General features: G+C 42.3%; 1 protein-coding gene and 1 pseudogene across 1 annotated transcript; both read left to right on the top strand.

Moving 5' to 3' along the window:
• Positions 1-1,149: 1,149 nt before the first annotated feature.
• On the top strand, positions 1,150-10,093 carry LOC115420419 (perforin-1-like). The gene is made up of 10 exons (XM_030135653.1): positions 1,150-1,154; positions 5,309-5,418; positions 5,510-5,589; positions 7,031-7,076; positions 7,201-7,334; positions 7,404-7,542; positions 8,607-8,687; positions 8,795-9,273; positions 9,371-9,464; positions 9,959-10,093. The coding sequence occupies exons 2-10, from the start codon at positions 5,356-5,358 to the stop codon at positions 10,091-10,093; spliced, it is 1,251 nt and encodes a 416-aa protein (XP_029991513.1). The 5' UTR covers positions 1,150-1,154; positions 5,309-5,355.
• Positions 10,094-16,145: 6,052 nt separating this feature from the next.
• LOC115420418 (perforin-1-like) lies at positions 16,146-26,160 on the top strand (annotated as a pseudogene).
• Positions 26,161-26,845: the final 685 nt, after the last annotated feature.

Here is a 26,845-nt window from a genome sequence, read left to right as displayed (position 1 = left end):
TATGACATCATCACAAATGTAAAGGATTCACAAAATGAAGTCATTTTGTATTAGTTTATGAACCTCAAACAGGAAATATTTTCCAAAGATTGTTTTTCTCACCGCAGTTTTTGTTTGTTTTGTCTGATATTTTTTGTCTTTAAATGATTCAGGAGCTAAACGTCAGAATGATGAACAGAAAATGTGCTTTTATTTGTGTTAAAATCCCCTCAGGTTGATGACTCAGGACGGTAGACAGTCCAAACTGACCCATGGATGTGGTTCTGTGACATTCATGTGCCTTCAACTGTCCACACCAGGTGGGTTTTGTGGCTTTTACTCGTCGGTTTGTAATTCCATTTCAGACACTTGTACCTGAATGCATCACAGCAGACTCCACAGACGGACAAACGCAAATCCAACGTGACCAATATTTACTGACACACACTGAGTGGATGTTCTGCTTCTATCTGAAACCATCAGCCTGAAGGTTTCAAACTGTGAACAGAAGAAACAAAGACGGTCAACGTCTGTGTTTGGGTGAGTTTAAGACAAGGAATGAAGAGCCTCGGCTTCATTTGGGTTCATTCATTTGGTTTAATTTGTGTTAATTTGGTTTCATTTGGTTTAATTAATTTAGTTTAATTTGGGTTAATTAATTTGGCTTACTTTGGGTTAGTTTAGGTTAATTTGGTTTAATTTGGGTTCATTTGATTTAATTTGGGTTAATAATGTTTAATTTGGTTTAATTTGGTTTAACTTGGGTTAATTTGTTTTAATTTGGTGAACGTGTCCATGTTCAGGCCTGTTTGACTTTGTTTGGACTGATCCAGATGAGGTGGAGCCAGTCTCTGGACAGAACTCAGACTCAGTCAATGAGTTTCAGTTTCATTTTTACGTCGAATGTTTTCACTGTTGAAAAATCCAGATGTTTTTTTAAAGTGAAGTCGACACATGAGGAAAACAGCAGCATGAGGGTGACAAACGGACAGAAACCCAGAAGAGGAACCATCGTGGAACGCGAAGCAGGGAAGAACCAGACCAGGGTCAGGTCAGACGGGGTTCAGAACCAGGAAACGGGTCAGACCAGGATGGGAACTGACTCCAGACCAGTACAAGAGCTGAGGAGTCTGAGCCAGGACCAGGACCAGGACCACAGGGGAGGTAGGATGTGGGTCAGAGATCACGGTCTGGGGGTCAGAGGTCACGGTCTGGGGGTGGACTGGACGCCTGTGATGGTCAAACGTGTGTTCTGTTGTTTGTGGTCTGAACAGAACCATGTGGATCTGATCAGTGACTAGCAGCAGCTCCGGCCTCTGCTGTCGTGCAGTTTCAGTGTTTAATCTGATCCATGTGGGCCTCTTCCCTCACACACTCTGGGGATCATCATCTACAGCTGTAAACTCCTACAGAAATGTTGGTGTGAATCTGGTTTTGGTTGTAAATACCAGCCTGTTTGTTTTTCAGTTTCCTTTATTTCAGTCATACATTCATTTCTGAAGGAAGGGAAAAGGAAAATGAAGTGCACAAGACCGGGAGATATAGTGGAATTAGTAGAGTTTCACTGCGCATAGTCGTATGGAAAGCCTGAATTTCTATTATTAGAAATTATTACTGTCTCTTTCCGCTGCCTTTACTTCCACCGTTTTCCTGGTGGCGCAGAAACCAGATTACACGTGGCGCAGTATGGACGTCTCTGATTGGTCCATGTGATGCACCTTTCCACCAATGGAAATGCTGTGATATGATTTCTTTCATGAGACACTTGCTGTTTGTAAAAAAAAACTCCCTCAGAAGCCCATCTTACTGTTAGCAAACACACACCGAACAGAACGATGCAGTCACCGAAAATTCCGTTTTTATTGTGTCTCGTGAGTTTGGTTTTACTTGTCTTTTAACACTGTTGACTTCACAATGTTAGTCTGACATTTGCATTTTCACACAGTTGAAATGGAGATTCAGGCAAATGCGCGCTCTGCCATCATTGGAGCTAACGGAGTCACCTGAATCAACAGAAACAATGACACAACGCAACCAGGAGGAGAACTCTTTATACATGAAAGGGTTTGAGGAAGCAGTGTTCGTAAATGTAACGAGTTACGGCATAAACTGTACAAATGTTGTGAAGCAGAAAGTACAGATAATTGCAGCAAAATGTTCGTCTATCTATCTATCTATCTATCTATCTATCTATCTATATCTATCTATCTATCTATCTATCTATCTATCTATCTATCTATCTATCTATCTATCTATCTATCATCCATCCATCCATCATCCATCCATCCATCCATCCATCCATCCATCCATCCATCCATCCATCCATCCAGTTTCCTCAGTCTATTTAACCCTTTCATGCATACTGGTCACTACAGTGGACAGCTATTCTAGAGCTGTTCTCTTGTATATCATGGGTATTGTTGTTCTTTTCGTTTTTTTTTGTTGTTTTTTTACACATATCTTAAAGTTTTAAGACACTACATATCTTTTCTGACATGAATTGGTAACATTATGTAGATCTCTCCTGAGCATAAACCCCCAGAATCACAAGCCCAGAATCACACAGTTTATCAGTAAATACATGTTTCTGTGTGTCAAAAATTAAACGTGTGGTGTCCAGCTGAGTGGACATTTTTGCAACTTCATGAAAATAGGTTCATAAGAATTTTTTTTGTTTCTTTTTCATTATTATTATTTTTTTAATGTATTTTTTAAATTCTTAATTTTTATTTATTTATTTATTTATTTATTTTCAGAAGACAGTTTTCAATCACTTTTTTTTTTTTTCATGCCTAAAGAGGAATGAAAACACTCAGGAAAATTTTTTGATTAAGGTTCTCATAATTTGTGCATGAAAGGGTTAAATAACTGGGCCGACTGCTGTGAAATATGCACCATATAATACCGACCAATAACAAGTCTTGGGGGTGGGTGTTTTGCAATGTGTCATACTTCGTTTTGTCGCGAGTCAAAGTCAGTTCCAAGTCCACATAGCTCTGTCCAACTGTTGTCAGTTGTTTACTTGATTCAAAAATAAAGCTTGAATTCCAGATTACACCTGGATTCTCATGTGTCTGTGACAAAAGCGTCACATCCGTCTTATCTGTGATTGGTTATTGGCACCTGTTAGTCCTGCCCTCATATTTGGATTCAAGTCCCACGATTCCAGACAGATTTCTCATTGAGAAAGATGAATGGATTTACAGGCTAGCAAATTAAAAAATCAAAGTCTGCATTATTATTTATACTAAAGTACAGATATGAAAGAATATACTTAAGTACAAGTAACGAAGTACAAATACTTAGTTACATTCCACCACTGGGTAAAAGTCAATCTGGCATCATTTGAGTCCATTTCAGAAATTCATATTGGCCCAAACATTCACCTGGACTCAAGAATAAACTCAGATTTTGATGGTGAGTGGTCCAGGTGGCCTCACAAAACATGTCGTAACTCAAGAATGAATGCATGAATTTTGACCGTTTTCTGAGATGTGCGTGGACAGTTAACGACAGCGAATGCAACACAGTAAGAAACGAGTAGGTGGAGTTGGGGGATTTGGGTCAAATTGGTGGACATGGGCAGATGGGTTGGGGGTTGGAGGCGTCCAAGGGGAAAGGATGGATGTTCGGGTGACTGATGGAAACGACGATGATGACTTTTGTTGGATGCAGTGATGTTGGTACTGAAGAAGGAGCTGAGCCATTAGATAAAACTCATCCTAAAGGTCTCCACATGGAGGCCAGGATTAAAGTCTGAGACCAGAGGAGGACTTTGGAAATTGGGACAGCTAGTGTGGAGGTTTTGGTCTTTCTGGTTCAGCTGCCTAGTTACACTGGCAGGAAGTAAGGGAGGAGATCATGAGCTTTTTGGGTGTTAAATGTACTTTCAAGGTCATTTATGCCGCGTTTCCACTACATGGTATCAGCTCGACTCGACTTAACTTGGCCTTTTTGCATTTCCATTACGAAAAAGGAGGAATCTGGTACCCAGTACTAGTTTTTGGTATCACCTCCGCCGAGGTTCCAGGACTGGGGACCAGGTACTAAAAGGTGATGTGTAAACACTGCAGACCACTGACTGGTCAGAGTTGTCTCTGTGACCCGCCCTTTTACAAAAACAGATGCGGAAGTTTACAGTAAATATGTCGGTAGGTTAATCCACATGATGACAGCCTGTAAACTACATCATGGTTTGTCGAGGAGGTTCAGATGGAAAAATTCAGCATGAGCTTGATGAGATAACATGAAACGAGTGAGTTTACCAACAACTCTGAGCAGACAACATAGAAGTAACGCACCGCATCGCTATGACGTCCAAGTACTGTAAAGTGGGTAGTATCTTGTAATGGAAACGGTCTCCAGTAATAGGACCTGGAACCTGAGTCGAGTCAAGCCGAGCCAAGTCGAGCCGGTTTCACATATTGGAAATGCAGCATTAGACGATGGAATGTGTCTAAATGTCAAATCCTTGGTCAATAAAAGAAACTAGAGCCTTGAAAACCTGTTCCAATCTTATCAGAGATGCGACATCCATTTAGCTGATAGCTAGCGGCTAATGGGATGGCCCACATACCTCGCCCTCAGTCAGCTGACTCAGCATGTCTCAGAAGGTCTGGCCATGGTGACGCTATTGTTTCTTGATTGTTGGTTTTCCCGCTGGACGCCAACTAGCAGCAAATATTAATAATGACTAGTGGGAGTCAGTGACACCACTTCCAGTCAGTTTCACCTGGTGATCAGATCTGAACAGCCTTATCATGGCATGTACTTTGTTTTGGTACAGACTTTTCTGCACAGATATTTACTGCTTTGACTTCACGTCAACCTGAGCTCACTTTTTAGGTAGGGGAAAAGGGGCTTTTGAGAAACCGTTTGGAGCAACCAGGACAAACTGGGCCAAACCCAGTGTCCCAGACAGGGAGGTATGGGTGTTGTTCCTCAGCTGTTTTTTGCTGGTATCTATCTGTCATTTGTTGACTTCAGCTAACTCCTCATTTAAGCTAGTAGCTGTCTCTGGGTTCACTAGAGGTCATTTTTTCAGTGAAAATCCTCAAAGCCAGCCAGAGTTCTTCACCACTCTTTTCTTCTACGAAAGCATCTAAGTCAAAGTGAGACATGCTGATTTGTCTAATGTCTTTGTTTATTATTTTCCAGTGTCACCTCCAGCCATCCTTTCTTCCCAGTCCTCACCTCGTCTCCACCTCCTTCTCTTCTTCCTCCTCCTGTTGGCCTCCTCTGGTCTCTCCTATGAGATCGGGGACTTCAGACAGTGTAGGGTAGCTCCCTTTGTACCAGGCTACAACCTGGTGGGGGAGAGTTTGGATAGTCACCTTCGAGCGTAAAGGAGTCCACCCGGTCGACATTTTTACGGCCATGTCTCCATTTAGAACATGTTTTCTCTACCGGAACCCCCACCAAGGCAACCAGCTGCAGAAGGTGACTCACAAGTACTTCAGTATTTCTTTTCACAGACTCATGGGTAACATGTATCACCAACTTGACCACGTTGTTTTCACATTATTTTCAGGTTCCATTCTCTGCTCATCTTTGGAAACTAGAGACTGACTGCAAAACTAAAGTTAGCGGTGAAGTGCATTCCTCTGTAAGGTATCTCTGTTCTTCAACACATATGCTGTCAAAGGACTGTGCTCATAATGAAGGTGATGAGGGACATTAGCTTAAAAATGTGTTGTATGTGCTACACCTGCCCAATCAGGAAGTAACGCCCTCAGGTCAACATCACTTCATCCACCTCACTATGAAACTCAGACCTGGATCCGAACAACATCAGATGAGGACCAGTTGTTTCCTCTACCAGGGCTGTTAGCATCAGTCTGAGTCCAGTTCCTGTCTGTCAGTGTCGTCCAAGAGTGTCAGGATGACAGCTTAATGACTAGACCATACTGTAGTTCTGGTTGGTATTAGGACTCTTTGGAGACTGGTGCACTGGCCTGACCAGCTCCTGTTTGGACCGCGACATCAACAGAGTCCGTCTTTGTCAGACAAGAGGCTGTTCCCAGGAGTGGAGGTGACTGAGACAGCAACAGCAAAGGAGGTGAAGTCCTATCAGTGATCCATGTAATAAGCTCCTTTTCCACCAGATTCCCGGTACTTCTTTACCTGGATAAAAGAATTCCTGGTAATCTGTGTACTTTGCATTTCCACCACACCCCAGAGTTCCTCAAAAAGTATTCAAATGAGGCTCGAGCCGTATTTTTAGCCGACTACTCGAAGTCTGGCTGAATTTCTTTGACACATATTCAGCATATGTTCATCGAGGTCCCGGCTGCCTGGTGTGTATTTGTTGAATACACTCTGTAACATAGTCAGATGGACAGACAGATTATTACAATGCACTCGTAGGAGTGAGGCGTGGCTTGGCTTGAGCTGAATAACGTATTCATCAAACAGACGTGGTTATTGTCCACTTCTTGTAGCTTGTCACAAACAGAGAAGGTCGTAGAGTTGGAATAAACAAGGCCCTCAGACATTCTTCATGTGACAGATGTTGCCTTTGGGCTTGCCCTGGAGTAACACTGGTGGTTTTAGTTAGACCCTATATAAAAACTTTCCAAACCACTCCTCAAACTCTACAGATTCATAGTGTTTATTGCTCGACATGCATTTGGTCCATTTTTCCAAAGATACCACCAGATGTGCAGTGAAACGTGACCAAGAGACAACTCATCAGTTTCTGAAGTAGTCACAAATCAGCCCATCCCCCCATCCCCTCAGTCACCCAATATTCCAAATCTTGTACCTCAAAGTTGTTACTGACGGTCAGTGTAGTATCTACGGAGTCATTCTATGTAAGTAGTCCTCTAACTGGAGCTCCAGCTGACCCTGGTTCTTCTGAGCTTCATAGCTTCTATTACACACTGTATGGTCGTTACCTCTTGATTGGACAGTGATAAATGGTTGGATACTGAGGTGTCATCTCACAGGTGGAGAACCAATGGTGAAGGCATTGCACGTGTTCATAGAAAAACATCCAGTTTTACTTTTTAGGAAACAAAGGTTGTTCATTTTTTTGTATGACTGTCCACAGTTCACTGATAAAAACGGTGAAATCAAAGGACATCTATGACTGGAAGGTAAGAAACCTTTCAAAGCTAATATGTAACAGATGTACATGCACATTACTCACTCTGTTCATAATACTGCACATCTTCTTCATTGCTGTGATGGTATGTCAAGTATCTCATGGCCTTCTTTCAGGTTGGACTACATTGGAAGATGTTTGGACTGAATGTTGGAGGAGAACATTATGACTCGTATGATTATGCAAAATCCAGAAATAGAGAAGACCAGTACACCTTCAGCTCACATTGGCACCGTTGTTCTTTTTACAGGTAGAGTTTAAAGACGCCTGCATTGTTATCGGGGTTTGAACAGAGTTCAGGTTCTTTTCTGTATTTTAGGCACACTGTGCGCGCCAAGCCACTTCTCGACAAGGATTTTGAGGAGGATATGAAAAATCTGCCAAGATACTATAACTCTGCAACCAAAGACAAATACAGAAAGTTCATACGTACCTACGGCACTCATTACATCTATCAGGTAAATGACACATCTATATTATTAAGGCTTCTGCTAGCACAGCAAAGACCTGCGAAGACCCTATTGCAAGGGTGGGCAATCCTGGCCCTTGAGGGCCGGTATCCTGCATGTTTTAGATGTTTCCCTCTTCCAACACACCTGGTTCATATGATAACCCCATCATCAAGCTCTGCAGAAGCCTGATAATGACCTTCAGGTGTGCTGGAAGAGGGAAACATCTAAAACATGCAGGATGTCGGCCCTTGAGGACCAGGATTGCCCACCCCTGCCCTATTGTATCTGCTGTTTATTGTTCATTACACATTCCTTTGCATTTTCAAGAGCTTCAACATGCATGAAAGCTTTTATTTGTGTGACAAAATCATGAGTTGCAGAAAAAAAAATTATATTTTATTGGTGTTGTAAACAAATATTAAAAAATGGCTCAGTTGCGCACCCTAAAGACCACTACTCCCAGACACATTCACTGTTCAGGATTAAATTTGGTATACATATGTGTCTCAATGAGAGATACAAAAAGTCAACTTGGCCGATGACGTCACACCAACATGAAGTCAGCCATTTTGAATTTTGTCACCATTTTGGCAATTTGCTGACCAACGTGATATCATGACTTGTGTAAACATACATGCCACTTTTAATTGGTGTGTTATCTGTGTGCATTTTAAGCTTTTGGCGTGTATGTTCACGCCGTGTCAAATACCACACTGACGGTTAGGGTTATGTGAGCCAGAGATCTCGGCGTTAACTGGCACTCGATCAAAGAGCGTTGAATAACACGCGAAAGGTCAAAATGTGTACGTATAGCATGCCACATGCCACAAGAACTCACATGACATACACTGTGCTTTCATGAGATCAGTCTCACTGGATTGGAAACATCTAGGAGCTCTTTGGAGATGAAGGTCAACCGATTGATCAACAGACCATGACCTGTGACCTCTGAAAGGAGGGGGAACCTTGATGATGATGATGATGATGGGATATCGATGATGCCTGCTTATTTTCTTCTTTGAATACACTACATTTCTATGTGTACTAAACTCTATTGGCTGTAATTTTAGGTTACTCTTGGAGGACAAGTCAAACGAGTTGCAGCGACACGTACGTGTTTATCCAAACTGAATAGTGTCTCCGCTAGCGAAGTATGTGGAGCAGATATTTGTCAAATACACATTTATTTATCCTTTATTTAACCAGGAAACTTGCTGTGGGTAACCAAATTAACCTGATTTCCCTTCCTGTTCTCTAGTCACGGTGGTGTTTATCCCTGGATCTGGAAGTGGGTCTGGGGATGGCCAGACTAAACCCTTCATGCTCCAATTTCCTAAAGAACAGGGGCATTAGGGGCTACTATTATGCTGGTCTGTATGAACAGGACACAGAGGTGACGGGAGGCAATGGTTGGAGCGGTTGGGTTTCTAACGAGTACCCCGACTCTGAGGGCTACCGTCAGTGGAAGGAATCCCTGAAGGGCATCCCTGTGATTGTTAAATTCTTCGTAAAACCACTGCATGATCTAGTGAATGATGAGGCAAGAAGTGGACTGGTAGATGCCATAAATGAGTACACAAGGGACACTGACATCACCGTTTCAGTCTTACAACGGTCCTGTAGGCGACCTACCCATCATAGTAACTGCTGCCCCAAACGGTTGGGGAAGGGCTGGCTGACAGTGACCATCGTTCGAGCCTGGGGTCTGACAGGAGATCCATGGGGCATCACTGATGGGTAAGTCAGGAAACAGCAAAGATACAGGAGGAGGGGTGATGGACACCACATACACATACTGATAAAGTTTCACTTTCCCATTTTTTATCTACTACAGGTATATTGAGCTATCACATGGTCAACAATTCCGCAGGACCCGAATGATTGAGTCAAACAACCCTCGGTGGGACGTGGAGTACAATCTGGGCTCGGTCAGTATCCACTTTAAATGGACAGGTGGAACCATCCCTCCAAATCAAAATCTAAACCAGTAAAAGCTAAATGATCCACATCCTGTTTGCAGAACGAGATCAGAACCAGAACCAGTCACTGTAGGGTACAGTCTGACCTCAGTTTGACTCAAAACAGTACATCTGTGTTTGGTTCTGGACCAGTAGGGGTGGTCTTTCTGCTTTCATTTTGTGTATGTGCGTGGTGGTGAGTAGTTCAATAGTTGTATATTAGAGGAAGCTTCATGTCCATGTGAAAAAGACCTGAACCTTAACACTAACCTGTGCACAGGGAAGCCCACATCTCGATGAACATCACTGGACCAAGTCCAGCTCCAGTAGAAAAACAAATACATTAACTACATAAACTACCTCCTGTAGCACATGACCATTTGCAGAACATGAGGAGGAACAGGTGTAAGATGGCAACCTGTGTTTCTGGTTTTTGATTTGATGTTTTTCCATTTTTTATGCAGGTGGACATTGGACAGAAACTGAAGCTTGAGCTCAAAGATGACGATTCGATATGGCAGGAGGCTGTTGTCGTGTTCATGGGATGTGACGGTAGGGTCATACACTTTGACCTGCAGGGGCTTCAGAGGCACCTTTGAGGCTAAATATGAACTCCTCTGTGGCCCCCACCTCACGGGGGACGACTGTGACATATATGAACCATACTGAGAAATGAGCATTTATTCAGTTACATGAAATGTCACTTTAATAGTTTGAGGACATTTCAGAACCTGGACGTCATCACTTTATTACAGTATAGAAGCAGTACTTTACCTTTTATCACAGTATCTGTTTTAATACTGGAGGAAACTCTGTATGTATGTCCTCTGAGATTTATCTGATTCACACTAAAGTCTGAAGCAGGGCCGGACTGAGACTTATTTTCAGCCCTGGAGTTTCATACCTCAGACCGGCCCACTTTAGATCACGACCAATTATTATTAAAATCATGGAATTATAACCTTACATGTTAGGTCTACACACTGTTCTCCAAAGCCTTGTAATTCAGTGTATTTTCTAAAATATTTCCAATTCAGCGCAAGTAAAGGTTGCTTCACAATGTGGATTTATTTCAACAGTGAGTGCACATCCACATCTCCAACATTATTATTCCTCACAACACAACAATAACAGAATCTATATTTTTGTTCTTATAAGTGTTAACATTTTCAAACCTTTAAAATTTGAAATGAAATAAAAGAATATATAAAAATATTAAATAAAAAATAATTTTAAAAATAAAGCTTGCTGCACTTTCTAATAACTATCATTTTTGTATCCTCTGCAACAAAAGATTTCCATCACAACTTACTTGCGGTTTGTTCCATCTTTGCTATTGAAAACTTTTGGTATAGTGATATTAGGGGTTTGATGAGGATGATAAGAAAAAAATGTCTGTATATCCTGTGACTGAGGGCGAGCAAAGCAATCAAAGCTAACAACAGACTCCTCTTCATCTGTCTCATTTCTGACTAGTGGTTCAGGGTTGTGCTGAGCTGCTCCTCTGTCATCAGTAGACTCTGCTCTCCCTTTCACACTTTCTCCAGTTTCCCTAGACTCGCCTGCACCTGGATCACAATAAAAAATAATATCTACAGACACTTTCACTTACTTAACCAATTCAGATCTTTACATTGGCAAAATATGCAGGTTTATTTAATATTACTTTATGCTATTGCCTTTCAGTTGTGGGCTTTGTGTATTTACTGTCTCACTTTTAATAATAAAAAATAAAATAGGTCAGGACTATCATTTGGGTCTAGAAAGTGGTTTTAGTGGAACTAATGCTTGTTCACACAGTCTGTTCCAACAGCTCACCTTTTCCTTCCATCCTGACAGGAGCAATCCCCTCATCACTACTGGCTCCTGGCTCTGCTTCTGACACTAAATCACATTTTAAAAATGGTCATAATTGTCAGCACAAATCTTCTATTTTGCAAAGCCTTGGTGTCGGTTTCATTCATGTAGTGCTGGAATCATCTAGTATCTCAGAGCACCTTTCATATTGAACAGGCTTACACCATACTCTTCATTGTAGCCTATTTATTAATAATATTCAATCTATGAGCAGTCCTACCTGCCCACTCTGGACTTGTGGGCTCATGGCTGGTGTCTGCTGCTGGATCTGCTTTCTGACTCTGAGGAGCTACAAGACAAAGTTTCCCAGTTCTGTGGTGTCGCATCGTACTATTATTTAAATTACATAACATTATGTTCCATGCCACAATGCCACAATTCACTGACTTGATAATTAACTAACTTGAAAGGTGGTATACCCGTTTGAACGTCCTCATTAGTTGTTTCCAACTGGAGATCGTTTTTGTGAAAAAGTTGCAGATATTGGTACATTTGGCTGCGTTTGCTTCAAGAGCTTTCCTCTTTTTCATTCTTGCCTTCTCTGCACCATCCTTGCTCTTTCTATTATCCATGTTTCAAACAGCAAACACAGCTGACCATCGGAAGCCTACAGAGCGCAGATGGTATATGCTCCACAGCTACAGTATAGAGCTACTAACTGTATGCAAGGACAGATTACGTCAGGTCACGGTGCGTCTGTGTCTGCTTGCTAGTATAGGGGGTGGGGCCCAGGAACAGTGGTTGCAGTTTACATGATCAACCCAGTGCTATGACTGAACCCCCCCCCAAAAACACACACACAACACACACATATATATATATATATATATATATATAGATATATATATATATATATATATATATATATATATATATATATATATATATATATTTCACTTTAATAAATAAATAAATAAATCGTGGCCTAAATATTATACTGGCCCACCAGGAATTGTCCCAGTCCTCCCGATTAGCCAGTCCGGGCCTGGTCTGAAGGTCCAGTTGTAGAAAACTGGACTAAGGTTTGGAAGATGTGTGGAAAATAAAAGACAATAAAAACATACATGAACAACAGCTTCTGTCTGACATTGTTTTTTCCTCAAAGAGGAAAAGCCTTCCACATCCTGTCTCATTTCTCAGGGACAAAATTACCCACAATCTCTGTGAACATTATTATTGATCTGCACCAGGCCATGGTCCAACATCTGCTGTAGATAAGAAGGTAGCCACGCCCACTCCACAGACAGAACCTCAGCAGGACAACACCTGTCAACCTGGTGACGTCCACTCATGTTGTCACGTTTCACTGAGAAAACCAGATTTTACTTGGTGCCCGTCAGGAACCAAATTTTCAGTTCCAGAATGGTCTGATTTTGGTGTGTGAACACATTGACCGGTTCAGATTAGGTGTGGGAACTGGCGCGGTTCTCTGTCGGTCTGTAAACAGCTTTTGATCAGTGGTTTTAGGTCAGGACTCAGGTCAAGCCAGTCCAGTTCGACTAAACCCACTCCTCCATGTCTTATGGACGCTGCTTTGTTCGTGGTGTCAGTCATGTTGAACAGGGAGGGGCCGTCCCTGAACTGGTCCACAAAGTTGGATGGGAAATTGTCCAAAATGTCTTGTTTTTCTGAAGCATTAAGTATCCCATTGACTGGATCTAAGGGGCCAAGCCCAACCACTGGACCCCACCCCCCCCCCCCCCCCCCATACACTGGGCCCAACACAGTCGGTTCAGTACAGTCCCCTTTGAACAGCTGCTGGACCCAGAAAACCCATTCCATTCCAGCTCTGTCTGTTCTGGAGCTAATCTGAAGGACACATGGAGTTTGGACGTCTGGACACTTCATGAACTGACCCCATTCTGCGATGTTCCATGGACGACGACTTCATAGAGTCATGTTGGTTTCATTCATGCAACTGTGGCTCAGAATCCAGTTTTAGTCTTAGGTCAGTCAGACCCACAGGCGGTGCCAAGCAAACCAAAATGACCGGATGAATGAATGGATAAAAGGCAGCGTCATGGTTCATCACAGTAAAAAGACAAAATGTTACGTTTGTCAAACCCTTAGTTATTTATAACAGAGTAAACATTTGATTTGTTTCCTCGTAGAACATTGTAGAGCTGGTGTATAATCCATGGATGGTTTCTGTTTTATGTGGGTTGTCGTGTGACCTTTGCCCTCTGTAAACACCTGCTGCTGACTGGGGTTTGTTCATTGGTGGAAGCAGAGATAGTGCTTTATGGATCGGTCTGATGTGATACAGGACGACCTTTATTCTCAGTAAACACCAGTCTGTTTAACAAACGTTTGGAAATGTGGAGAGTGTAGTTAATGACCAAAGTATCAACACTAATGTGACTCTAGACTGTTTTTACAGTGAAGGAAACTGAAAGCAGATCGAGGCCACAGACGAACCAGGTAAGAACCAAAGGTCCAACACACTCTTCTGCCATGATTGACACTTTATTAGGAACCTTTTTTCTACATCTCATCAGAAAAGGCTGAACTGATGGATATAAGTCTTGATTATCTACAAACTGACCTTCAGTTGGTAAAGAATTGACATGTAGATCTGTTTTTGATTCCATAAGCCAATGACAGACCAAAAATGTGAAGATAAACAAAGTCAACTTAAATGATCAAATACATTTAGTTTAACATCTCCATCTGTCTTCACTGTTGACTGTAATAATTAGCAGACATTACATGAAGTCACCCATTGGCTGTTGATCTGTTGTATTATCGACTCACTGGAACCAAAAGTGATCCTATTTAGGCAAAAGGGGCGGAGCTATGGGAGCCCAAGTGTGCAGAAGGGAGGCAATACTAATGCTAGGTGTTGTTTTGTGTTGACTTTTTGGAGCCAGAGGTGGTCATATTTGAACAAGAAGGGTGGGGCAAAGGTAGCCAAGTGGTCAGAGGTGGGAGTAATGCTAACGCTATCTGTTCTGGAGCCAAAGGTGGTCATAGTTGGACAAAAGGGGTGGAGCTATGGGAGTCGAGTTGTCAGAGGTGAGCTAATGTTACTGCTAGCTGTTGTTTGGTTGACTTTTTGGAGCCAGAGGTGGTTGAACAGAAGGGTGGGGCAAAGGTAGCCAAGTGGTCAGAGGTGGGAGTAATGCTAACGCTATCTGTTCTGGAGCAAAGGTAAGTAAGTAAATAGTAAGTAAGTAATAAGTAAGTAAAGTAAAGTAAAGTAAATTTTATTTATAGAGCACTTTTCACAGACAGAGTCACAAAGTGCTTTATCAATTCAAATCAAATCAAATTAAGTTTACAGAGACCCAACAGAATCCTTCAGGAGCAAACACTTGTGATTGGTGACAGTGGCAAGGAAAAACTTCCCTTTAACGGGCAGAAACCTCGAGCAGACCCAGATTCCTGAAGGATGGCTGTCTGTCTTGACCAGTTGGGGTTAAAGAGAGAGAGAGAGAGTAAAGGAGGAGAAAAGAGAGAGCAATAGAGATATAGAGAGACTGGGGGGCGGGGGGGGGATGACACATGGAGTACGTTATGATGAATACATAGAGTGTAATCAGTCTGTGGTGGTCCTGGGTCAGGTGGGAGACTAAAAAGCCTTTTTGAACAGGAGGGTTTTGAGGTGTTTCTTAAAGCTCTCTACAGAGTCCATGGACCGTAGGTGTAGAGGCAGGTCATTCCATAGACGTGGTGCCACAGCTTTAAAAGACCTGTCACCGCGTGTGCTAAAACAGGTGTGGAACCATCAGCAGGTGCTGTCCTGAAGACCTCAAGCTACGAGTTGAGCTGTAGGGCTGGATCAGGGAAGCAATGTATGCAGGGGCCTGGCCATGTAGGGCCCGGAAAGTTAGCACAAGAATTTTGAAATGAAGACGATATAGAACAGGGAGCCAGTGGAGGGATTTAAGGATGGGAGTGATGTGGGTTCTCCTGTTTGTGCGGGTCAGGAGCCTGGCAGCAGAGTTCTGGACAAACTGTAGACGGGCCAGCTCCTTCTTGTTTAAGCATGTAAACAGGCTGTTGCAGTAGTCTAAGCGAGAAGATACGAAAGCGTGAACGATCATCTCGAGCTCATTTGTGGACACCATAGATCTGAGTTTGGAGATGTTGCGTAGGTGGAAGAAACAGTTTTTGACTAGGTGTTTGGAGTAGAATTCTAAAGACATGTCCTGGTCAAAGATGACACCCAGATTCCTCAGTTTGGTCTTTACCGAGGAACTCAGGTCTCCAAGGTGATGTTTGATCCCTGGGATTGCACTGTCCGGGGCAATGATGAGGGTCTCAGTTTTGCTGGAGTTCAGCTGGAGGCTGTTCTCATTTAGCCACTGCTTCAGCTCTGACAAGCAGTTGATTAAGGAACTCAGTTTGTGGGGCTCAGAGGAGTTAAAGGAGCAGTATATCTGGATGTCATCCGCGAATAGATGATAGGAGACATCACTATACTGTTGGATAATGTGGCCAAGTGGGAGGACATAGAGTAAGAATAGGACTGGTCCCAGGACAGAGCCTTGGGGCACACCACACAGTAGATCCGCTGAGTCAGATTGGAAGTTGTTTATTGACACAGTGAAGCTTCTGCCGGTCAGGTAAGAGGAGAACCAGTCTAGCACAGGACCTGACATCCCTACCAGGTCCCTCAGTCTCTCCATCATTATGGTATGGTCCACTGTGTCAAAGGCCGAGGAGAGATCTAGCAGGACCAAGACCGTGGATTTCCCGGAGTCAGCCGCCATCAGGATGTGACTAGACACTTTTAATAGTGCGGTTTCTATTGGCCATAGGTGGCCATAGTTGGACAAAAGGGGTGGAGCTATGGGAGTCGAGTTGTCAGAGGTGAGCTAATGTTACTGCTAGCTGTTGTTTGGTTGACTTTTTGGAGCCAGAGGGGGTCATATTTGAACAAGAAGGGTGGGGCAAAGGTAGCCAAGTGGTCAGAGGTGGGAGTAATGCTAACGCTATCTGTTCTGGAGCCAAAGGTAGCCATAGTTGGACAAAAGGGGTGGAGCTATGGGAGTCGAGTGGTCAGAAGTGAGCCAATGCTAATGCTAACTTGCTGAGTGTAAAATGGTAAACGTCACCAAACACGAGTAACAAAGTCATTTTACATGTCATTAGTGGAACCTGGGAACATGTAAAAATGTGAGTTTATTAAATAATCTAAAACTCAGGCATCAGAGCTTCTATTCACCCTGAGATCAGACAAAAAATTAAAGACGGACTTAAATAGATGAGACTGGAATATGTCCTGGAAAAAACAAAAACAAAAAACAACTTGGTATTTTTAAAGATGAATTCAGTGTAAGTTAAAGGGAGCCACAGCGCTCTGTAGCAGCATCTAGTGGTTGTCAGCGGTATTACAGTGAGTTGAAGTCCTTTCCTGTTTGTCTTCACTCACCAGGTCTGAATCCAACCAGGAAACTATGGAAGTGGTCAAAGGTCAAACTCTGATCTGACTTTTATTGCCTTATATTTTCTCTACAATAGTCTTGAACTCTGCACTGCTGGGCATCTCAGACCTCCGAATAAAACCTCCTGAAACAGATGCAATACTGGACTCAGTCAGTATTTCTTCAAAGTTCTGGTATTGTGGGGAACTTGCTAATCCCAAACTCCATGGAGATCTGTGATTGGATGAACTGACTTAGAATTTCAGCAAATGGTACTGATGTGAAGGCTAAGTATCCTGTGTGTTCTGGTCCTGAGTGCCTTTAATGGCAGCTCTCTGATACTAATGTCTACTACATGCTAATGCTAACTTCTGTGTATGTATTATTATGGGTAAAATGCAGAGGCCACATTTCCCTACGAAGATAATAAAGCCAGTTGTGCTGCCTTTGGGTGCTATCGGGAAGATGATCCTTTCCACTTGTGAATTTGAAATTGTGTTTTTGAGTGCGTTGAGTTCAAGTGCTCTTGTTTTTACAATGAAATGAAAAATGGTGACCTTTTACATGGGTAAAACAGTTTTGGACCTGATAATTCATCTGATACAGCACCTTTTTTTTTGTGCAAATTGTGTTTGCTATAAATGTGCAAAGGCATCAGCTAACAGCAGCTAAAGCATGGTTTATCATTCATGATCAACCCCTCGTTGCTAAGAAAAGGTCAAAGGTTATTTTCATCTAGTGGAGCCACATTTTTTTCCCAGTTCTCCAGTGGAAAACACAACATGCAATTTTTAAATTTGCAACTAGCACTTACCATAATTCCTATAGCTCGTGAAGGCGCATAATCTTTAACTTGCTTAACCACACCCACTTCAAATTTCTGACCAATCACACAATAGTTCTCCAACACCCCACAAGAAAAAAGATCCGAACTGTCTCTGTTCTTGCTTGAATAACCTTGACTTCTCTGTTTTTTCTTGGAGTCCAGCCATGCTCTCCTCTCCATCCTGGCCTCCTCTCCACCTCCTCCTTCTCCTCTTGCACCTCCTCCCTGCTCTTCCTTTGAGATAGGGGACTATGCCCAGTGTAGGAGAGCTAAATTCGTCCCAGGCTACAACCTTGTGGGGGAGGGCTTTGACGTGGTCACCCTGGAGCGTAAAGGCGCCTACCTGATCAATGTGGGTGCCTACATGACCCCACGCGGCTCATGTCGTCTCTATCGAAACCCTCATCAAGGAAACTATCTGCAGAAAGTAAGTGAAATCACCTGAACCGCTGTCTCCAACATACGGGTGACGTGGGTCGGTAACACGTTTGACGACAGCGTTCATTATTTTCAGCTTCCGATCTCTGTAGCAGACTGGCGTCCAGTTACTCACTGTGAAGTTCATCTGGAAGACACCGTCCACTCATCCGCCAGGTACTCCGTCACAAAACACACAATTACCTGTAGTGTTGGCAGCATTTTCAGAGTTAGAACATGAGCCTCCACACATATCCTACCTGCGATGGAAAGTAAAGCTGATATTAAAGGACATTTATTATTATTATTTTATTATTGTCACTTTAGTTCTGCTGTTACATTTAGTGACAAAGTCTATTGATCGTGACAACTTCTTTTCCATTGTGTCTATATTTTAGGCTCTGACTTTGATTAAAACCTGTGTAATTTTACATGAAAATCTAAGTTTACAAACATGACTGGAAAGAAGTGACTCCTGGAATCTAAAAGTAGGTTCATAATCTTACTTTTATGAAATAATAAATCCTCCTGTTCAAGCTGAATGTTAAAAGGTGTTTTTTTAACGTTCAGTGAAAGGAGCTGAAGTGTTTTCGTATAAATAAATAAGAATACATACTGTATATGCTTAAAAGTTAAACCAATAATCTAGAAATGGTGATAAAACAAGAATTTACCATTTCTGACAATATCTTGTGCAGGTTCTTTATAAATGAAACCGTTTTCCTGAGCAGTTTTTCATGTGTCCACAGTTCACTGATCAACACAGTAACCAACCAGAAGACCCTCGAATGGGAGGTAATAAATGTTTCACGACCATTTTTAAAGAACAAATGTACATTGGTTGAGCATCCAGGAGCTCATGATCTCCTTTCAGGTTGGTCTAGATCTGGATAAGTTCGTTGGCCTGAATGTGAGAGGAGGTCGTTCTAAAGTGTATAACTTTGCTAGAACCAGAAGCAGCGAGGACCAGTTCAGCTTCAGTTCCCACAGGGTCAATTGTACCTTTTACAGGTAGGTCTGAAGACGCTGTTGGACTCCACGGTCAGGGTCAGCACAGAGCATCAAAACGTTCTGATTTTTAGGTTCCGTGCCATATCGCCCCACGCCTCAGCTGGGAATTCCGTAAAGATCTGGAAAGGCTCCCGAGTTACTACAACTCCTCAAGCGAGGATGAATACAGAAACATCATCGACACCTATGGGACACATTACATCCGCAAGGTCCAAACACATGGTCTTATCTGTGAGGAGTTACCTGCTGGAGGTTCAGCCCGTCCACATCCTCCGATTGAGTTCTGCTGCATCGTCCTCTCTCCTTTGTTTCTGTCATTCTTCTTTCCTTGCTTCACTCCTGTTCAGCTCTTGTTTCACTTGTTTGAGTCTTTCTCAGTCGCCTTTTCTAAAAGCCTCTTTACTAGTTGAGGATTGTTTTAATGTTGCTGTTCATCCAAGGTTTGTTCAGTCTTGTAGATGTGTCACTACACAAGTTCATGTAATTAGTAACACATTCAAACTGTTCTGTCAACGTCTGACTGTTGTCTTCTGTTTCCAATCAGTGCTTTTAACAGTCTCTTAGAACCTCATTCCCCTCATGTGACCATTTCCTGATAGTTGTGGTAGTTTGAGGCAGCCTCGATACATCCAGTTTATAACAGGTCTGTAGTTGTCTGATTTGCCCAGTGGTGGAACAGTAGATCTAGTGGCAGATCCAGAAAAAAATGGAAAAGGGAGGGGGTAGGGGGGACAGGATGGGGGCGCTATATATACATACATTCTCTGATTTGTCCTATTCCTGCTCAGTAGCACTGCTTACTTTGTTTACAGTACATACTATGTATTACAGTCATATTTCACAACGCGATATAATCTTTAAACTTAATTAACACTAAAGCTTAAATGCGAACGTCACATCCAACAGTACGAAGACAATCAGATAGCAAATTTAGCTCAATATTAACACTACAGACTGCAATGAGGAAGACTGGGGTTCAATTCCCGGTCAGAGTAGCAACTTTTTTCCGCAGGGCACCGGTAGGTAAATCCACCATTGGTAGATCTGTAACATACAGCAGGTGGAGGCTCTTTTGTCTGCTTTCTCTGCAGTTGACACACTGTGTTCATTATTCAACCACCACTCAGTAAAAGACATGAAGCTGGATGAAGCTCATGATTTTCCCTCCGGTTCTTCAGTAGCACATCAATCTCATGACTTTTAGGGTTAATATTCCCCATAACAAAGACAGCAGCAGAGGCTCGAACTCCATGTCCAGCTCTTTTAGCTTAGCATCAGCTCCGCGTCCACGACAGGGCCTCGTTTAGCTCTGCTGGAATGAGGTGATGAACACTAGATGGAGGAGGTCCAACCTGGGGCACATTATTTGTCCATCAACGACTCTTGCGTACACAAAACCTGCAGCTCCAAGGTTGACTATGCAGCCTTTTCAACACAGACATGATTTGATTTCTGGTGCTGGTAAGTCTTTGGTTTGTGCGCGACACAATGGAAGCTCACCCTACATCTAAACTAAAGGTCAAAGATTCTTACAGATGGATGCACTTTATATAAGGAAATGAGTGTCATGATCATACAGCAGTTGACTGATCACTGATATCACAGTAACTTAAGTAACTGAACTTAATATTCATGGAAACTTTCACTTTACAGCGTTGATGGAAATGGGCCAAACCAACAGCCCCAGTTACAACAGCAGGCAAAGTGATTTTCAACTGATACTGGAATGAAGTGCTACTAATGGACCAACCGGGCTGTCATTTCAGGTTGACCTTGGATGGCAAATACAACGATTCACGGCTACACGGACCTGTTTGTCCAAACTCAACGGCTTCGCCTCGGATAAAGTATGTGACGCACCTGGTTGGCGTTTATTTGTCGGCTTTATAAACTGATGAATCGTGCTCCATGTGGCTGATTTCCCCTCTTGTCATTTAGGCACACGAGTGTTTGTCTTGGGTTTCAAAGTGGGTCTGGGGATACTCAGTCTGTCCGCTGCCCATAGTTCGTGCTCCAGGTTCCTCGAGAACCACGGTCTGTCCACCTTGTCCCACTATCATCTCCACAAGCATACACAGAGGTGGTGGGAGGCCATGGCTGGAATGGGGAGTTTTCTCTGATGAACCAGGACTCCCAGGGCTTCCACAAGTGGCTGGAATCCCTCAAAGACCACCCTGACGTCATCTCGTACCGACTGAGGCCCATGTACAAACTGGTGCCATTCAGGGTCCAAAGAGACGCGTTGAAAGCCGCCACAGACCAGTACTTAAAGGAGAACTCCATCACGTCTTCAGACAGAAGGCCGTCCTGTGGCTACTCCTCCAACCACGACTGGAACTGTTGTCCCGAACAGACGGGGAAGGGGCAGCTGAAGGTGACCCTCATTGGAGCCTGGAGTCTCAAAGGAGATTGGTGGGGCCTCACTGAAGGGTGAGATCCAGAACCCTTCGTCTGTTTCCACAGTTCAAAGGTATAAACGGTACAAATTCTCCCTGTTTTCTCCACTTTTCAGGGAGTATTTTGCTGTAATATCACATGGTTCCCAGTCCTACAGGACCAGTACGATCCGTTCAAACAACCCTCAATGGAACGTCGAGTACAACCTGGGCTCGGTCAGTGTCCATTTAAACTTTATTCACAAAAGCTCCAATTAAAGAGACAAAGAAATGGAAAAAAAAAACAAACAAAAGTAAAACTAGAAAAGCACTCGGAGAGCGCAGACCTCCGCCAAGGCAGATCAGTGCCCCCCCCCCCCCGATCACCACCAAAATTTAATCATTTGTTCCTTGTGCCAGTATCAACATTTCCTGAAATTTTCATCCAAATCCATCCATAACTTTTGGAGTTATCTTGCACACGGACAGACAGACAAACCAACGCCAGCAAACACATAACCTCCTTGGCGGAGGTAACAACCGCTAAACCCATGGTGGAGACCAGAGGGAGCTGACAAGTGGTTAACTTATAGGAAAAACGTGGTTGTGGACAAAGTTTAATGAGTTTAATAATCAGTCCTGTTAACATTTAAAATTACACAAATCTGAAATGATACGATCAGAGTTTGGCTAACTGTGTTTAGTGTTCATCAAAACTGTAAAATCATGTAAACAGGAGAATTCTACTGTTGAGGTTTTCAAGGATTTTTGAAGATCATTCACACATTGTTTTTATTCTTCTGTTCTGACAATTTGAGATGATCATCATTGCGTCCTCCATGTTGGTTTAATGGTAACAAACCCCACCCACATCTACTAACAACATCATAATAAACCCCGCCCACATCCACTAACAGTGTCATAACAAACCCTGCCCACGTCCACTGACAACGACATAACACCACCCACATCCACTAACCGTGTCAAAATAAACCCTGCCCACATCCACTAACAGTGTCAAAATAAACCCTGCCCACATCCACTAACAGTGTCAAAATAAACCCCGCCCACATCCACTAACAGTGTCATAATAAACCCCGCCCACGTCCACCAACAGTATCAAAATAACCCCTGCCCACGTCCACTAATAGTGTCATAATAAACCCCACCCACATCCACTAACAGTCTTAATAAACCCCGCCCACATCCACCAACAATGTCAAAATAACCCCCGCCCACATCCACTAACAGTGACTTAATAAACCCCACCCACATCCACTAACAGTCTTAATAAATCCCGCCCACATCCACCAACAATATCAAATAACCCCGCCCACTAATAGTGTCATAATAAACCCCGCCCACATCCACTAACAGTGGCTTAATAAACCCCGCCCACATCCACTAACAGTGACTTAATAAACCACACCAACATCCACTAACCCTCTTAATAAACCCCACCCACATCCACTAATAGTGTCAAAATAAACCCGTCTGTGGAGTTGAATTAATGTAGAATTCAGACCTAAGCAGAGCATTTACAGTTTATGGAGACCACAAGGAAATGTGGGAAAAGGAAGAATTCCATTTAATACAGACAAATATCACTGCTTTAAAGGTGGCGTATGTGGGATTGTGGCCAAAACTGGTACTGCAGTCACATTCAAAATACTGCAGAGTGTGGTATCCTCACCTCCTTCCAGACTAGGGGTTGCCAGATCCAGCATGAGCGTCTGCTACTAACGTTTACACTAATCCTTGCCACCACACCATAAATTTCATACAAAAAAATAATCTCCATACTTATTCTACACAAGTATAATATACAATAGAACAGGACAAACGTCCTGCCCACTCAAACAAAAGTTTGCACAGATTCAGGAGATAGAGAAAAGGGAAATGAGCCTTAAGTTTCACTTTTACTTCCACGGAGTACAAGCGACACGGATCGCTACCGTAGCCCCCCCCCACGGACGTACATTAGTGTGGGAATTTGATATTGTTTACAATGGGATGATTTTAGAGGATGAATCCGAATTTTAAACAATCAGACAAAAACGAACAACTTTTGAATTCTGACCTAAAACCATGTAAAATAATCGGACCTTTAATACCATGAAGTGTGACGTGTGCATAATGTGCTCACATGGACACCAGAGGATTACAGCGTTGTTTCTGTTGGAGGTCCAGTCTTTGAAGTGTCCACATGTTCCAGTTTCAGTGTTGCTGGTCTTCCTGCAGGTCTGGGTCGGACAGAGGCTGACCATCAAGATCATTGATGTCGACTGGATCTTTGAGAATGAGCTGTTGTCTTGTTCGTGGTGGACCGCCGTGGGGTCGCAGGGGCTGACCTGCAGGACTGATAAGGGTGTCTACGCGGGTACCATGACCCTGACATGTGGACCCCACCTCAGTGGAGACCACTGCCACCAGTACCAACCCTACGTCATGTGACCCGCGTCCTCTGGAGACTCCTGATTCCACCTGAACCTGTTGCCACGCCTCCTTGGTCAAACCTGTTGGACCCACCTGCATTTCCACCTGTGTCCTTCAGAGGGCGACGTTACACTCTTATACTTGGGCGGGTACTTTTACTGCGGTATGTGTACTTCTACTTCTGCTGAAGGAAACCACCTGGACTGGATCTGGACTCACCTCTGGGTCCAAATGAATTCATAAGAATAATAATAAAATGTCAAGAAGTGCTTTTTGGTGTTAGTTTACTGTATATGTGGAAACAGTGTCCAATCTACAAGGATTTTCAACAAAAAAGAAAATCTGAATAATAACAATAATAATAATAATAATAATAACAATAAAAATAATAATAATAACAATATGTTCATCAATTTCATGTATAAAATAATAGAAAACCAAGTAAAATGCAGGTTATTCTCCTCCACAGCTCAAACTCTTCTATTTAATTCCATTTTTAACCCTTACAGACCCAGTTCCCAAATGAATTTTTCTCTATATTCAACCTATTTAAGTGATTTATCACCATTTATTATAATATTATACTCTTTATTTGGAGTTTTTTTCAGTGTAAATCATACATTTTCCTATAATTAAAAGACTGATCATATAAATGTTCATAAAAGCTCAGAGGAAATTCAAAAGTTCTTCTATCAGAAACAGAGAAAAGTGAATAAACAGTGTCTTTTTCAGTCCAATCTGTCATGAACTGAACATAAACCCAGTGTGTCCATCCACTGTCATTGATTCAACTCCATGGGTTTTACTGGTGAATCAATGCTGGAGAAGATGACGGTGTTTCCACGGTAACTGCGAAGCCTCTGAACATCCAAATATGGTCATATCCGATGACCATGAAAAGATGAACTGTATTTTACACCAATTATTGACATGGATTGACAGGACTAGTGGATCAACGGGAATTAAACAGTTTAGATCCGTAGATGGTTTTAGGTGTTAAAGGGTTCAGTAGTTCTTATATTATTGTTAAAAACCAGAAACTGTTGCCATTTCACAATAGTTTTATTGTTTTTCAGTGATTTTTAAAGCAAAAATGTTCAAATTTCCCGTTTTATCGGCTCAGAACTGAAGATTTAGATCAGTTTAGATCCATTTGGACCAGTTTAGATCAGTTTAGATCCATTTAGATCAGTTTAGATCCATTTAGACCAGTTTAGATCAGTTTAGATCCATTTAGATCAGTTTAGATCTGTTTAGATCCATTTACTTTAATAAATGCAAAAAAAAATGGGGTTAAATCTGCCTACCCAATGATGGGTTCTGGTCCTCCTCTGGTTCTCTGCTGGTTCTGGTCTTCCTCTGGTTCTGGTCCTCCTCTGGTTCTGGTCCTCCTCTGGTTCTGGTCCTCCTACGGTTCTGGTCCTCCTCTGGTTCTGGTCTTTCTCTGGTTCTGGTCTTCCTCGGTTCTGGGTCTTCCTCATTCACACTTCCAACACCAAAGGGACGACAAGGATGAAAAAAGTGGAAATATCTTTCAAATGTCTTCTTTCTTCTGTCTCTTTCTCAGTTTGTAGTTGTTTTGCCTTTCTTTTTTCACTCCATTGTTCTGTCCTTCCCACCTCTGTGCTCTCAGGGTCACCTGACCTGGTGGCCTCACAGCGCCAGAAAACTTGTATTTACAAACAAACAAACAAATAAATAAATAATCTGATCACAATTCTAAGCAGAAATTGTATTTAATGTAATTATTTTAGTTTTTAAAAATAAAATATGATAAAATCAAAAAGGCAAGATGACACAGTAGGTGGGGCTTGGAGGCCCAATTGGCCCAGTGTTTAAATCCATGGCTGGACACAAAGATAAACTTGGAAATCCTTCTATTTTTTATTCCCACATTCATAAATCCAGATTCTCAAATCACAAACCTTCCTTTTAATCTTTAAAATTGCGCTTACTCAATATATTTCAAATAGTCAGTATTCTAAAAATAAAAATGCTATCAAAACCACTGACATGTAACAGTTATAATCTTTGTGTAATCTGATATATTATTTTTGTTTGCATATTTTGTCCCCTGGCTTTGTTCTGTTCTGTTCATGTTATTATATTATATTGCACTGTACTTTTCAAGTTCTTATTGTACTCTGTATAACACTAAATAAATAAATATGTGAAAAAAAACAACTTGGAAATCCATTTTGTCTTCAGTGAAGCCCAGTGGTCCAGCCCCTCACCATGAGGCTCCACCCCCATTCATCACCATGGAGACGGAGTTCTCGCGCTACATTGTGATGACTTCTCAGGTCACGAGGCATTTTTCCAGTAGCGTGGGGCGGAGCTACAGGGATGGCCGGGGTAATGCCATCCACGACTAGAACCTGATTGGACACCTCTGCTGTCACCCAAGATGACTGACAGGTCGGTGCTCACGCGCTGAAAAAAGCACGGTTATGAGAACAAAAGAAATATTTGAAGTGTGTGTGTGTGTGTGTGTGTGTATATTCTTACAGTTCACTTTGGTCACATTTTGAGAAAAGGGGTGCAGCTCTGGGAAAAATGTGTCTTAGCGATTGTGAAAAACTGTAAAATAAGTCTGTGTAAAGTTGAATTTAATAATCATTACACAAATAAGGAGGATTACATGGACTGGAAAGGTAAATTGCTCCTTCTTGCCACGTTTTTATCCATAATTCCTATTAAAATGTTAAAATCGTGGGCATGTCTGAACCCTATTTATATGTAGAATGCATACTGTATATGTCCTTATCACTTATCTCATACACCTTAGAATGTCCTCTATATTTAATCCATATGTGTGACTCACACACCTGTCCACACATAACACTTATACACACTCTCCTATATTAAGTATGCAGTTTTGTTCGTTGCTGCGTGGTTCTGGATATGTAAGAGCAGTTAAATGTGGGAAACTTTCTATCAGTACAGAATACAAATATGACTCCAGAACATTAACACACATATAGATGCAACACATCCAGTACAGGCACACAAGATGAATGGGTTTCTTATATAAATGGACATAGGACTGCTTTAAAAGTC

Source organism: Sphaeramia orbicularis, chromosome 6 (assembly GCF_902148855.1).
Source record: "Sphaeramia orbicularis chromosome 6, fSphaOr1.1, whole genome shotgun sequence".
In the NCBI taxonomy this organism is placed as follows: domain Eukaryota; kingdom Metazoa; phylum Chordata; class Actinopteri; order Kurtiformes; family Apogonidae; genus Sphaeramia; species Sphaeramia orbicularis.
Note: the sequence above shows the minus strand (reverse complement) of the source record. Positions and strands in the feature narration are given on the sequence as shown.

Bases quoted from the DNA above. Each gene is read 5' to 3' on its own strand.
- LOC115420419 (XM_030135653.1), top strand. From the start codon at position 5,356: ATGTCTCCATTTAGAACATGTTTTCTCTACCGGAACCCCCACCAAGGC. The intron at 7,077-7,200 runs GTAAGAAACCTT...GCCTTCTTTCAG, and splicing joins AGGACATCTATGACTGGAAG to GTTGGACTACATTGGAAGAT. The intron at 7,543-8,606 runs GTAAATGACACA...CTGTAATTTTAG, and splicing joins GCACTCATTACATCTATCAG to GTTACTCTTGGAGGACAAGT.